Raw genomic sequence first — 16,094 nt, forward strand, 5'->3', positions numbered from 1 at the left:
AAGTTTTAAGAATGTTACATATTAGGCTTAACAAGTCAGAGGAGAAATTAATTAACAATAATTAAAAACTAATGGTTACAAAGATCCGGAATGTTCTTTATTTTTAGCAGCATCTTTGTCAGCAGGTCGATAGTCAGCGGCATCGGTCACACTCCCATCTGCATAGAACATCCATAAAGTTAGTCAGGCTAGTAATATGTAATTACATAGATTTTTAGAACCTAGATCGGTTCTCAGCAAAACTGGAACAGTCTTTCAATCTATCTAACCAAAAAACAATTTGAAATTTGAAAAAAAATGTAAAGTTAAAAAAATGTATTTCAAGCGAGTAAAGCATTCGCTAAAGACGAACTTTCACACAAATTTTTAAATTTTATCAGAAAGTATCGATATATTTTTTCATTTGCAATTGTTTTTGATGTTTAAGGTGATTTGACTGCCGGATTCTTCAAGATTAACATAAATAAAATTTAATTGTGGTTAAAACGCTGAGATCAATCGAAAGTGTGATATTGACGTCTATAATTACAAAGAGACCAACGGAAAAATATATGCGACATGACATCACACTAGCTATTATCTGCTGCGATAGTTGATATATGCTATTGCGGTCGAGTTGCAGTGTTACGCATCTCTACTCCGTCAGTCTCTTTGCAACTATAGACATCATAATCACACTTTCACTTGATCTGAGCATTTGAACCACAATTAAATTTTATTGATGTTAATCTTGAAGCATCCGGCAGTCAAATAGTCTACATGTAAAACATCAAAAGCAATCGCACATGATAAAAAAAGCTGACAATTTTTGATAAATTCACTAAAATGTTATACCAGTTCATCTTTAACCTGTGATAGACTCAAATGTCTATAGCTAGAGGTGCCCTGATGACTGCTAAGTTCTGTCATACAATATAAATATCTAGTATTTGCATTTTGTGGTTAGATGCTGAGTGCATACATTTTGTGTTCTAAATGAGCACTTGACTCTCCTGCTTAGTGTATGTGCATTTAGTTTACTATTTATACTATTTATACTATTTAGTTTATTATTTGATTATTATTATTAGCCAATAGTCAAGAGGTTGATTTTACAGCTTCACTATTTCCCAAAATCACCAGACTAAAGTTAGATTATTTGTAATATAACGTGATATTATTACTACGTAAAAAAACTTGTAAATTTTTGTTAATATTTTTGTATCTTTCAACTTAAAAAACTGTTTTGTGTTCATGATAATTAGAAGCATTTATTTCATGAATGCCCGTGTGCGTGGAAGGCCAAGCAGTTAACTGTTCGTATTTGATCTTTTAAGAGCTTGTAATCCACATTTCCACATATTTTGCATCTACAGCAGAGTAAGACATGGTGAACTTTCTGACACCAAATAACTGTAATGTGAATTTTGTTGCATGTCAACTTTTAAGCATTAACCCTTTGAACCCTAACGCCGATATTCCGGCATTGCATTGCGTAAGGTGTGTCAGAAACATTAGCAGTCAGAATACTGGCATTCACATGGCTCTGTTTACAAAAGCTGTTTCTAAGTAACAACGCAAACCAATCAAATTAATTTTTGAACACGATATTAGACCAGAAATTTCACTTTCATTTGTAACAGTTTTCAAATATCTTTGTCTACTTCTTCCATTATCATAGAAAACTTTATTAGAGCTGTATCGCAAAAAATATGACACGCCTCGTTTGTTGGTAGGTTATAGATGGATGTTATGCCAACGAAGTATTTTATAAAAAAAAATTATAATTTTATAGTTTATTTTGAGTCGTGAAATGATGATGAACGTGTGCTCGATAGATATGATACTAGTCTTTTTTAAATCGTATGAATTTTTATAGTTCCAGCCCGAATAATGGTGACATAGGTTTTTTTCTGTTTGATTCGTTAGGTTTTTTCGGTTTTTCCTACTGTTTTTTTCTGTTTGATCACATTTTCTGTGGGTTGCCTGACTTTTTCACTAGTGTTTTACCAAATTCCATTGCATTATAAGCACATTTAGATATAATTAATACAAGTTTAAAAACTTCGGATCATTGGACAAATTTCCCTGGGTTACTGACACACATTGACAAGAACGGCCAGGGCTCAATGGATTAAAGGCTGTACACACTATCGCTCACATCAACGTTTAGCTGTGTGATGGAACACACCGATTGGCTGTTTTTACCAACAACCAATTAAAAATTTCTAGTAATTTAAGCAGGTCCTTTTATTATATTTTAATTATCTGATTATGTAATTCATCACAATCGTAGTTCATCACCATGCTTGCGAATATGAATTGACACCAATCTACAAAACTGTTGAAATTGGATCTGATGCTGCCAACAACCAGCCAAATCACGATGCTAACAGCTGCGATCATGGGTCTCAAAGTTCAACATATTGTAAGACCATCGCATCGTCGCTAGCAACAATTACGTTGGCGGCTGATCGCAATATGACGTCATAGCAGCCCATCGTTGCAGTCAATCGTACAGCTAATCATCGATTTGAGCGATAGTGTGTACGGGTCTTTAGGTTGTGGCAAGTTCAAGCTGACAATAGTTCGAATCATCAGTAACTCTTACCTTTAAAAAAGCCATAAACCCTTCTTATTATGAACACTGCGCAAAGTCATAACAATGCATCAACGCTGGTCGATTATGAAATATCGCAAGATTTTGTGGACACCCAAAATTGTTATGACTGTAGAAGTTTTTGGTGTCGCAAAACTGTGTTACCACGGTGATGTCTTTACACTAAAAAGCCGACAATGTAATTTGAAGCAAGAACCAATAGGAAAGAAGAACACCCTTACCTCTATCACAGTCGGTCATGGAAAAGGAGCCAGTCCTGGAGGTAGCCCTGGACATCGAGGAGGTGAGGGACAACCTCTCACTTTCCTGAAGGAGCCTCTCTGACAAAGTCTATAAACAACATTGCTATTGGTGAAAAATATCACTGTATCTATCACTATATTTCCATGACGAGCATCATGTGGATTGGAGTAGTGTGTAAGTTGTGTTACCCTGTAAATTAAGTGTTTTTATAGACATTCACATGATACGGATTGACTCTGGCGCCTTGTTCAAAAAAGGTAAGGAATTGTACGGTATAAAGTAATAATTAGCGATGCACGTATTATCGATGCAAATACGTGAAACTCGACCGAGAAAGGATGAACATAAGTATTGAAAATGTTTGAAATTGAATAGATGAATTCGATGGACCCGACATGATGGATCTGTAACATGATGGATTCGATAAAGTTTTGCGAATCACAAAGCTCCCTTAATTCGTGGATTTATGCCGTTTTTATGATGCGGTCAACTTGCGGATTGGCTCAAATTTGCGCATCATATGGGTCATGGAAACATAGTGTATATAAGTCTTCAAGTCTGTGTGTTGTGTGTATGTCCAACTATAGCGATTAAAAACTAGCAATAATAAATCCACTTTGAGCTTGATCAGACCTTTGAACCACCCACTCAAAAGGCTACTATCTAACCAGCTAAGCTACAATAAATTCAGGATACAAATAAATTAATAAATAAAAATAGGATACAATAAATTCATAGGACACAGTCATTCACTAGTGTTACACGCTACGAATTTTTGAGCTTCGAAGTTGTCGTTTTAATCGTAGGAATAAATGTACAGTAATACTTCAACTTACGAGTGCTCTAACGTACGAGAAACTTGAGATACGAGCCAGCTTTTAAGCAAGTTTTAGCACTAACATACGAGCAATGTTTGAGATACGAGCACGTGAGTCAGTTGCGAAGTATGCCGGAGGTTTTTTATGAGAACAGCATCACTCTGTATTTTTTAACTACTCCGGTTATACTTTTGTACCGTGTTTTTTTTGTGCGCAATTTTCAGTGCAGAATTATGTGAATTAGAAGTACGGTGCGTAGACCAAAAGTTTGCCAGTAAAATGAAAGAGAATGGAAAGAAAAAGCAAATGATAACAATTGATATTAAACGGAAAATTATTGTAAAATATGCGAAATGTGTATGTGTGATTGAGCTAGCTCAGCAATATGACAGAAATACATCTACAATTATCAAACCGAAGGGTTATATTCGGGGCATTTAGTTTGCGAAAGGACTAACCATAGTTTCTAAACGACGCAGCGATCTTCACGACCGCTGATGGAGAGACTGCTCAGGCATTGGATAAAAGATAAACAATTGGCCGGTGACAGCGTAACTGAAACGATGTTTCAATAAAGGCGAAAAGGCCGGTGGTTAAATGGCGAACAGGCCTATGTGAAAAGGCCGGTGCTATCTATAAAAATTATAGAAATAGACTTTCGGACAAGTTGGCTAGTGGTCGAGCATTACTCCTTTGTGACGACACCAGTGTTCGTCCTAATCGCAAAGGGCAACAAAGGCAAACGTCCTTAGATAGGTTTATCTTAAAACGGCCAGCTAGTCGTGAAAGCGAAACAAAGGAAAAATGAGCTAACCAGCGAGAAACTTCCAACTATGAACGCCAAAGAAATTTTAATTACGTCAAGTTAAAAATGAAAATTTGCTTTTAGGTTTGCTTCTAAGTTTGTTTTTCAAGACTGATAAGATCCAAATTTATCAAATTCAACTGTTGTAATGAAGGATAACACTTATATCTCCCTCCCTGGCAAATGCTAGAGTTAGCTGCTACTGTATGTATTTAATTTTACATTTTAATTAATCACATTTCCTTGCATTATTTTTTATTTGTTGCTTTTTGAAAGCATGTGGTAAATTAGAACAATAACCAACATGTTTTTTCTGTTACAATATCTTGTTTTAAGTGTTTTATTTGCATTTTTAGAGTATAGAAACCAATCAATATATATTTAATTGTTCTATACATAAATAAATTGCACCAACATGCTAGTAAATTGACATACGAGCTCAGTCTCGGAACGCATTAAGCTCGTGAGTCGAAGTATGACTGTATTTACATGATACGCAGGAGTGGTCGCACAACTCCCAATTTTTCATAGCTGTCGATTTCATGTGCTACGTCGAAATTGTCGCACAACTCCGTGTTTTCTATATTACTCTGTTGCGCTTTTAGCTACAACGGAGCGCATATTTTATATCGCGGCTGACACTCCTTAAATGCGTCAAAGGTCAAATGTTAATGCCTGTAGGAAATTTTTTCTTCAAATTTGGAGTTAATATTTTTTATTTCGGAGATAATATTTTAAAACACGTGCGTTAAAACAGAGCTGCATAGAGGTGCTGTAAGGACCTCACCAATGAAGACGAACAAAATCCAACATCCGATCGCAAGGATTTGTGCAATAATACGAATATTGATGTTTACATGATACGCAGTACTTCGTTGTTGATACAATGTTTTCAAAAATACCCCATGGAAACGGAGGTTTGAATCGCTTCGAAGAATTAAAGATGCGACGTTTTAAGCCATAATTTACATGCCATGAAGATGAAAAATATGACAAAAATTCGTAGCATGTAACACTAGTGATTTTCTGGGTTGAAATTCGCTGAACAACACTGCGTTACACGACACATCACTAAAGCTTGCTCTCACAGCTCTTATTAGTAAGTTTAGCAATATGTATACTAGCTTAGTCAAATTAGCCATTAGCAACTACATTACTGGCAGCGTTTACAAACTGTTTTTAATACCCGTGCAATGTGAAAAATGTATATTTGTATCTAAAAGTGTCGAATCTCGCCGTAGGAAGTGAATTTGTTTGGATGTTCGCGCTTCATGTGAAATAAATCCGAAAGGGCTTTCAAAGCAGGCAGGCTTCAGCCATTTATTTTCCAAAGAAAGACAAATGTAAAAGCATGAAGGTGATTTGCTACGATAACGACTATGTTAGACCACTGTATGTAGGAAGAATATGCTTACGAGAATACATTGTATTTAGATATCTAAAGCCAGTGAATAAAGTGAATAATATTTCTAATAATAATATTTCTAAAGTGAATAACCACTTTAAAGACATGATCACATCAAATTCTAGGATATTTTATCAAAAAAGTATAGAAATTTTTTTGTCATTTGAGAGTTTGTTTGTTGGTTTAGATGATCTAGTTACCGGAATGTTTCAAAATTGAGTTCAACAAAATTTGATCGCAGTTTAAAAAATGCCCGGAAGAAAAAACTGCCTAGACTTAACCAAAACAGAAGTTAATAGTCACCCTATATACATGTATAGTTTCTGAAACTAATCACAAACAGCTCCATCTTTATCAGCAAATTTAACCAGATGTTTTTTCGTTTGCAGATAGTCTCTGTCAGATCCAATAGAAAGCAGAGTTATGCCACAGGAAGTAAAAGAGCATTATATTGGAGCCAATCGTGCTCTTTGATGGCATGATTCTCTTTACGCTGTGATCTAGCTCAATACACAAGTCACAATTACCAAGCTCTGAAAGACCACAGACAAATTATAAAACCCACAGGATACACCCGCAACTTTAAAATCAAACATGAACACAAGTATACAGGATCCGCACAGGAACACGGCTATAGACACATCGGCAACAAGATTTCTGACCTCAGCTTCCCCCAGTTTGCTTAGCAGACGTCTCCGGAGGTTCCTCTCTCGTTTCTTGCGAGCGTGTCTAAGATCTGTCGGTGAACTCACGATGGGAACAATCCCACCCCCGTTGACAAATGTAATCTTAGTCACTGTAGCCTGAGAACCATGTTCTGATTGAGGGTTGTCTGTGAAAGCCACCCTTTTTACCGACTTATTAGTCTCAGTGTTATCTGACAAAGTGGGGGAAACTCTCCCTCCAGCCTCACAATTGTCGCTGGGATCATTGACAGGAAAAGGGGCTACTCTTGACCTCTTGAGTGAGCTGCTAGGTTTGCTACGGTGCCCTGCATCTCCATTATATGATTTTATTATAGGATGAAGTTCAACTTTGTTTCTAGAAGATTCTACAAACAATTTATATAGAATACAAGGCTTGACAGTGTTCACAATGCACTATGTAAACCAAACCAGAAGCAGCAAAAATAACATAATTGCTTGATATCTGCTGCCAGACGTAGCTATTTTATTATTATTATTACTGGTACCCTGGCAAACTAGTGCGCTGTGAGAGATTGTCCTGAGTAATAGCCTAACTATGTGTACAGTTAAGCTTGGCTACCATATACGCTGCAAGAACCGGTGTCAGGATCGCAGGGCTATCAGCGGTGAAATGGGAACCTACACGCCGAGTACCGCTGTTAATTGCCGGCGCTCAATGCATTAGTTCGCCGCTGTTCAAAATTTGCAAGGAGTTGCAGGCAAAACATTTCCGAAATCCGTCGTACTGGTGAAGGTCAGCACTTTCGAAACGGCAAGGCGGGTGGCAGTTATTATGCGAAACACAGCGATATCATTGGTTTTCAGTGCACATGACCGACAATTAATTGTCGAGAAGACAACCCTGATATACGGTGATACTTTATAAACATGCCTGGTATAAATGCGTGCAAGGTTATTGCTAGCTACAGCAAGCCTGTTTGAGAATGTTACAAAAACAATCTAGCTTTTTCAATAGAGTCCAAACAATGACCAGCCCTAAGGTCAAAGACACAAATAATTGGAGACTCAAAACAATAACATGAAATAACAAGTATGAAAAATCACATAAAACTTTGTGCTAGAAACTTATCACAAGAACGTGGCCTGTAAAGATTTCCAGCATGATAAGATATGACAACTCCTTATATATGCTATTCTAAAATATAGAGATCCACTAGTGACTAAATGAATGATTTATGACAAAATAGAGTTTTGTCATAAAACTAAAAATTCATAACACATGAAGACATGACATTTTCCAATCATGTCAACATGATAGAAAAATACCAATGACCTCTGATATAACCTCCAAAGACTAGCTGAAGTTCATTTTTAAGAGGCTGGTTCTCACAAGCTAGACAGAGTCTTAACATCAAATATTTTTTGTAGCCTGTCAAAAGGCAAGACGAACCTGCATGGGAACTTTTATAAAATCGGCCAAAATTATAGAGCCACAAAACATTTATATAAACAAACAAACAGACACAATAACAAAATGAGATTTCTTAATACTAGTAGCTTGGTACTCTAGTGTAATGGATTGCGGACCACTGCCTTTAAAGTTATACCCGGTCCGTTACTACCTGTTGTTACTGACTATGTTGGCCACTGAGTGTAGTGTGGCGTAGTCCGGACAACGGCCCTGTAATATGTTGTAGTCCGGTTTTGTGTCCTTAAAATAGATGCCGGGTTGTATCAAATTACCCCTGGATAATAATCCGGCTTAATAAATAAGACTGATTGCGGGTAAAATACTTGTATTTTACCGTATCGTGTCCAAACACCAACTCCCCGACTCCCCGCTATAAAGTGCGAGCCTCTTTTATATATAACCAACTGCGGGTAAAACCCGGGAAAACTTGTCCAGACACGGAGAAAACTAACTAAAGGCCGTGTCGACCATAGTCCGTGTTCTGGGTTAACAACGATAATATCGTCTGTTCCATATAAAAATATATAATAATAATAAAATATATAATATAGTAATTCACCTAATTTCATGAGTTCAGTTGTAATATAATTTACATACTATTATTAATAGACAAACAAAACATAAATGAAACAATAAGAATGAAAGTGTTATCGTGTTCTTCTAGCTGCAATATTTAGTTGTAGATCGGCGGCTATTGGATAATACAGTTAATTACACTAACATGCCGCAAGTGAGCGTCAGCTGCGCTGATAAAGTACCGAGAATTAGTAAGTTCACAAATGGTGCAGGTGTTAGAATGTTGGTCTATCAAGCTAAAAGTATCAAGTTCAAGTCTTGCTGAAAGCAATATTTTTTTTCTAACCTTCAAGCATGGCTTCAGACATATCGGTGATCACAGCTCGAATTATAGTACAGAGCAATGAACGTGTTCCATTGCCACACGCCAATATCAAATATTCTGAGGACAATAAACGAGATATATATATATATATATATATATATATATATACAAATATGATATATACATAGTATATATAAGATATATAATATATATTAAATATAAGATAAATATATATATAATCATCAGTATATATATACTGAGTAATACTCCCAGTAATATATATATAGTTATATAAAAAAAAATCTTATAATTGTTACAATATTTTATTTAATAATTATAAATACAAATATATATATTTATAATTAAAAATTATAAATATGTCCGGCATACATATATAATTATAATATGTAGGGCTTATGTATTATTAATTATAAATATCCTTCATTTTTATAATTATTAATTATAAAAAACAAGGATATTTTTATAATTAATAATTATAAATACATATAAAAGTATTATATATACTTATTTAAATAAATTATATATACTTTATTATATATCTATATATTTATTTATATATAAGTATATATATTTATATATATAATTAACCTTAAACATCGCTTTCTCTGTTGCCGCACATTTGAGAGACCATGACGCACCCGGTCATCTCCATCATATGTACTAGTACCGTAGACTAGTTAGCTGTGAGAGACCATCAAGTGTGCCAATTAAGCACAAAGAATAAGTATGTACACAATAAAGCACAGATAATACGTAGCTGCATAATTATTCATAAATACTTAACCCTTTCGCGGGCAGTGCGACGTTTTTGTCGTTTCGGTAACGTATTTTATTATTGCCGTTTCTGGTTAGCTAAATGCCGTTTTTTGTTTACTTTTTTTACCAATAGCAAGCTACGATATAGTAGTTTCAGTTAGCCTCAAAAATTGACTTCAAGGTTGAAAAAAACGATCGTTTTTAGCAGTGATGAATAAATAAACTTTCGAAAAAAATTAGAAAATTGTTCTAAATGACTTATCAACTTTTATTTTTCTTGCTTCGGTTTTAGCTTTTATTTACCGAATTTTTTGAGAGTTTGACTTTAGTTTACCGTCATGGCGACTTCTAAAAGAACCTCCCGAGATTATTCTCATAAAGCAAGTACTAGTACCGAAATTACTAAGAGATTCAGAGATGACAGTGACTTTTTAGATTTAGTAGCAAGAGATGACAGTGAATCAGGTTTGAATTGTGATTGTAATGACTTTACATCAGGAAGTGACAGTGATGAAAAGGCTGGTAGCAGTAATGATGAGGATGTGAGTAGGAGTGATGCCAGTGCCTGGAAGAATATAACCAACATAAACAGAGATAAATCTCCTACAATTCAACAGTTTATAGCAGTGACAGGCCCAGTATTTACTCCAGTAGATGCTCAACCAGTAGAGTATTTTGAAAAGTTTTTTGAGCCTGTCAATCCAGGAAGTACATTTTTGTGGGAGCTCTTTGTTACACGAATAAGTACATGGTGCAAAGACTGTGATGTGGGCCTTTGTAAAGGAGAATGCTTTCGAAAATATCATTCGTAAATAGACAATTATTATGAAAAGCATATATTTTATGTTATACATTTTTATTTGTTTATAATATATATATATGCCTATGGACATATACATGTATACATATGCACCTTTAAACGTAGAGATATGCACATAATAACACACAGAAAAGTGTATGAACCTTTTGAAAAAAATTGATTTTTTGGAAAATTAATTCGCCCATGGGAGTCTGATTTAGTTTTGAAAATTCGCCGACGAAAGGGTTAAAGGTGATCGATATGTGCTAGAATGTAGGTTGACTAAGTTGAATGCCACTACTGAAGTCTGGCAGAAAGCAATCATTCACATTGACATCTAACCCTGGCGATGGATAAACTTACTATTATCATAGTAGTGATATATTCTATTTTTTAGACATAAACATAATTCTCTATTTTTTCTTGGCAGCATAGACCTTTCCATCCAGAAGAGTAGTGACAAAATTGATTAAAATTGACGTTAAAGGTGTGTGCTCCCCCAACCTAACTTCAAATCACTGTAAATATGAACCCTAAAACAAGCGAAAAGGATAAAAAAAGAGAAAAGCTATCGACACTAACCAACAAACTGCTTTTGCTGTACAGCCATTACCTTAAAATGATGTACAGTCATTACCTCAAATAGGTACGTTCAGATTTTTTTCTTAGAAGCACGAAAAAGAGAAGTTTGGGAAGATCTTGGAGCGGATAGGCAAGTAAGGTGCATCTTACTGTTCGCATAGTGAGAAATCTATGTTATGTAGATGTTCGCGGAGAGAATTGTTTCGGGAATGTTACCTGATTCATGAAAACATTCCGCCTGAAATGGAGTGTTGACCTTCATAAGAGCGTCTACTGTACTTAATAAAGAAGACTATTTTCTTTTGCAACTTTTGAGTTTCTATGGAAACAAGAAACATTATTTGAGAAACAAACTAATGCAAGAAACAATAATAGGGGTAATAAAGTGTTGATAAGACCTATTTTTAGGCACTACAAAGAAATCCATATTTAATCACCTTTCAACTGATTACGCAGATCGCTGAAGCCTTACGTGACATTCACTCAAAACGCTTACTATACAAACAAGGCACTTCTATAAGCTGAATCAGTTCCTATTATGTTTGGGTGTGCCATGTACGCTGGTGCCACTCCTTCCTTTCCTATCGTGCAAATAGACTAAATTAGTACTGAACAGGTGTGAGGCTCGACCGATAGTCAATAAACATTATATCGGGTAACCAGGAATTACTAAAGCTCTACAAACAAACAATGGGAAGGGATCAATGTACTTCCAGACAGGCATTATTTATCAATATACCGGGGAAAGCATGCGAGTCACAAAGCGTCGCTGACAAACATGGCAGCATGAATGTCGGACGAAATGATGGTTCTCACTATAACGTAGTATGTTGGTATTAATCCCACAATGCATCAGTGATCGACCATGATAGCATTGTTCACAGTACCACACACCCATAGGAGTTTGCATCGGCAAATAGTCTGCGGCATACAGAATATGGTCGCTGAAATGATGTAATACTAGTCCCGCAGCAACTATCATAAAGGAAAATATAGACTATGCAATTCGCGACAGCCAAAAACCGTCGCGGAGTGCATTGCACAGACTGTCATGGATGCTCAGCAAAGTATTAGGAAAGTTTGACAGCTGTGATGTTTCCTGTTGCACATAGTCGATGAATATTCTAGGAGAGAACAACCCCGACCTTTAACGAGAATGACAATAGATGAATCTGGCACCTTTTATTTGAACGCAACTTCTATTTGACAGCCACTATTTAACATTCTTCATGTTTACAAACCCATGAAAGCAAGTGATCCGTAAAAAAGTGTCCACAAAACCGTACTAATAATGACTCAATTATATCAATAAAAATTATTTGTTCGATGTTTCTGTTTGTGCCGAAGTCCATTTTCCTAATGCAGGTATTTACGTCTTTCTTTCCTTAAAACTTTGAATGGCACACACCAAAAATAAATATGAACTGTATCAGGCTAATGGTAAGTCCTTTTTCAACACAGTCTTGATACTTCAACGCATACAAAAATGGTTTATGCGTAATTACAATGGAATCTGTACTGATATTTTCAGACAATAACGAGCGCATGCGACTAATAGTTTATAATTATTTTCGCGAAGTTTGTCAAATTTTGAAATTCGAAGTTTTTTATGCAACCCTTAAAAGTTTTGCTCCAAAAAATTGTTTGGACGCTAATATCGAAGAACTATATACGCTATATACATTGTATAAGACTATATTCAGCGTATATACAGTAAATATAGAAGATGATATATGTCGATATATCATCATATATTTTTACGATATATATTGTATATCTTCGATATATACAGTATAGATATCGAAGACGCTATATAGAAGAGTTGAGGTTAGCAGACACGGAAGGTATTGAAGAGCCAAATGAAGATGAAATGGTTCCATACAACAGCAACAATCAGTCCACAACCTGCCGAGCAAATGATGCAAATTTGTTTGTTTCAAAGATCTGAACTCAGCTTACAATGAGTCAATGCCCGTAACTCCTCTTCTATTGCACATAAAAAGCCGGTTTTGGCTGCAAACTGTAGTGAGCATATCAATGTGTCCAATGAGCTTTAATGCAACCTTGTTAAATAATTATAAAATGAAAATATGCATTCAAATTTAAAATGAAACAATGCACTTGAAAGCTCCAAAAAAACTGCAACGCAGGCTACGAGAGTATTGAATATTAATTGTAAGTAATCGGTATCAACAGGTAGAGAAATTTATCAGCCTTCCTGTGCATATTTATTTAGAGATCTACAACAAGTTGGAGGTAAGTTAGCAAATTCCTTGCGTCCAAAAAAGTTAACATTGCGCCGCCCAAAGAAGAGTGCAAAATATAGGCAATATTTGATTCGCCCATGAAGAGGTTAAATTTATTTCCAAAATATTCTGACAAGGTGTTTGAAAAATGCAACACCGCCCTTCATTTGAATGTCACCTTTAATAAAGTGCCTCTCTAAAGGGAAGGGTTGACAAATACAGCGCTATGGCATTCAAATAAAGGTTTTACAGTATTGCAACTGGCAGATAGTAACTTAGGTTGGATGTCAGTCCTTGCTTGGGAATTGACCTTCAACCTGTTGTTTCAAGGTCAGGCATTCTAGATCACTAAGCAGATCACTAGGCTGCTAGGAACTAGTGATCACTATGCAGCTCTCAAATCTCTGACTGTTACAAGCTCACTTTAGCTACTACCATGTCTGTCAGAAGTTTTGTCTATCCTGAGTATGAGTAAAGGCGCAAACATGCAACGCGACATTTAGTACGACACTGTGATGCGGGATGCTAATCTGCGCTGGATTCCGCTATCGCAAGTCTAACGATAACGCTAGACTCGCTTAACCAGAACTTAGTTACACACGACGTGCATTTCGATTATTTTTTTCGATTTCGTGAATGCAATGTTCTGACTGCTAATTTTTCTGTGTCAATGTTTACTAACTTACAACAAAATGTTGCTATTTGTCACAGCTGAAACATCAAAATAAACACTGAATTGTTCATAGATTTACTAAGAACGCACCAAGTCCTGAATGACACAACACACAAAAATTGCAAGAATACTCAATTGAAAAACAATGTTTGGGAATCAATCGTTGCACAAGTTGACCATCTTAAAAATGGTAAATATATTTTTTATGTCTTCTTGTGCGATTCTGTGATATTAAGGTATGTCTTTACAAAAACATAAATTGTGTAGGCCCTATGCCATTGTTTAGAAGGCGCCATATTTACACAAAACTATTAAATCTGAAGAAACTGGTGATACGAAATTTATTGGCTGTTTGCAAACGCCCACATGTTATTGCTCGCTGGTGAATCGTCCAAATGTATTTGGGTACCCACCAGCAATATCTCCGCGCTCCTCAAGACATCTGCGATAAAATAGCTTAGTGTGTTGCAGTCTTTAGAATGGTGACACTAAATTCTGCTTTGTCAGCGCTGTAATAGTCGCTGTAATAGTCGTCTATACTGATCAGGTCAATCATCAGATTTCATAGGCTAATAATCTCACAATCATTATCAACACCCTATTTGATGAAGTCAGTCAGACTAGCTAGCCACTCAAGACTTATAGAAAGTAAATTCACACATGCTCACAAAGTCCTAATCACCTAATTCCAGCAAGTGCTTAGTATCATTGTAACTATTGGCAACATCATCTACTCTTCCTGCCTTTTAACTTTGAGCGATACGCTTATGTATATAACCAGCGCATGCTATTGCTTTTTTGTAAGCTATGTGAAACACCGGATTTTGATTAAGTTGTATCTAAAACAACTTTTTTACAAGTTGAAAAATTTGAGAGCGGCCATGGCCTAGCGGTATAGGACGCCTGACCTTGAAACAGCAGGTTGGAGTTCAATTCCCAAAGAAGGAATGACATCCAACCTTAAGTTGCTCCCTGCCATCTGAGGTTAAAATTTTCCTTTGTCACTTACATGTCCAGCCTCTGCTTGCAGTAAGCTAAGCAGACATCACAATTGATTGAGGGATTGCACACATATAACTCACTTGAAGATACCTGTTAACTTTCACATAGGAATATGTTTGGAGCCATAGAAAAACTTTATTTAAGGCATCCACAGTATTTAAAAGCGCTCTCTAATGTGAAATGTATAGGAATTCAATTGATACCTAACTGTGTGGATACTTTGTGGCAGATTGCTTGCTATTAAGGAGTTATCGTGGGCTTTTGGGATGTGGGATGAAATTATGAATTGTAATATATAGCGTATTTATATCAAAGTATATGAGCTAACAGTTGACAACATACCAATTTGGCCATAGAACAAATTAGGTGAATAAGTAGGGTTTTGTCAGAGAAGACACTAATATGTATGAAGACGGGCCGAAATCAGTTATCATAATCTATCTCATTTGACACTCAATAAAATGCACGGCAAAAAGTTGACCATGTACATTGCTCCTAAATCTGTTTAATGGCTCATGGCTTAAAATTCAAAAGCGTCTTCGAAGAAAAACTTCAAAGTAATTTTTTTGCTTCAAAACATGACTCACATGTTAAAACCTACGTCTATCAAAACAAACTAATAATTATTAGCTTATTACTAGCAAAGCCTATCAGCTAACCAAAAATTGGTTGCTCATTGTGCAACAAAAACAAACCGCTTGTAATGTAGTCTGAGTGGAACTTACCTGTCTGGTCATGTATTGATGTGGTGCAGCCCATCACTAATATCGTCATTCCTCTTCCTTATGATTTTTCGTCCATTTAGCGACTCCTCGTTTGTTGAATACCCTTCACACAGTAGTTATATTATCAACAGTGGTCATTAAATAAAAAAGAACGTATAGGAATTACAAACTATAGCTGTTAGCTTAAATTTAGTTGCTTTACAAGTGCTGCATTGGAACTAGAAAGCGTAAAAAGCTTGTTAAAATGGTAACCAGCAAATCAAATATACTCACAACTCCTCCACTGAAGTTTAAGAAAAAAACATGTTAGCTCAGAACAATTTAAAGCTGAGCGAAACCAGCAAGGATACGCTTAAACTGGAGCCATCGAAACCAATCGTGTAGCCTGGTTTCATGTAAACAAAAATAAATTGGGCAAACATTGATCTCTCTTTTCTTCGCCAATATGTTCAGGAGACACG

At 35.8% G+C, this 16,094-nt stretch overlaps 1 protein-coding gene across 1 annotated transcript; it reads right to left on the bottom strand.

Moving 5' to 3' along the window:
* Positions 1–49: 49 nt before the first annotated feature.
* On the bottom strand, positions 50–15,986 carry LOC137398876 (uncharacterized). Its single transcript, XM_068085045.1, has 5 exons — positions 15,907–15,986; positions 15,634–15,736; positions 6,533–6,921; positions 2,821–2,929; positions 50–158 (listed from the first exon to the last, which is right to left on the bottom strand). The coding sequence occupies exons 2-5, from the start codon at positions 15,680–15,682 to the stop codon at positions 76–78; spliced, it is 630 nt and encodes a 209-aa protein (XP_067941146.1). The 5' UTR covers positions 15,683–15,736; positions 15,907–15,986; the 3' UTR covers positions 50–75.
* Between the last annotated feature and the right edge of the window lie 108 nt (positions 15,987–16,094).

The sequence above is a fragment of the Watersipora subatra genome, chromosome 6 (genome assembly GCF_963576615.1).
Source record: "Watersipora subatra chromosome 6, tzWatSuba1.1, whole genome shotgun sequence".
NCBI lineage: Eukaryota > Metazoa > Bryozoa > Gymnolaemata > Cheilostomatida > Watersiporidae > Watersipora > Watersipora subatra.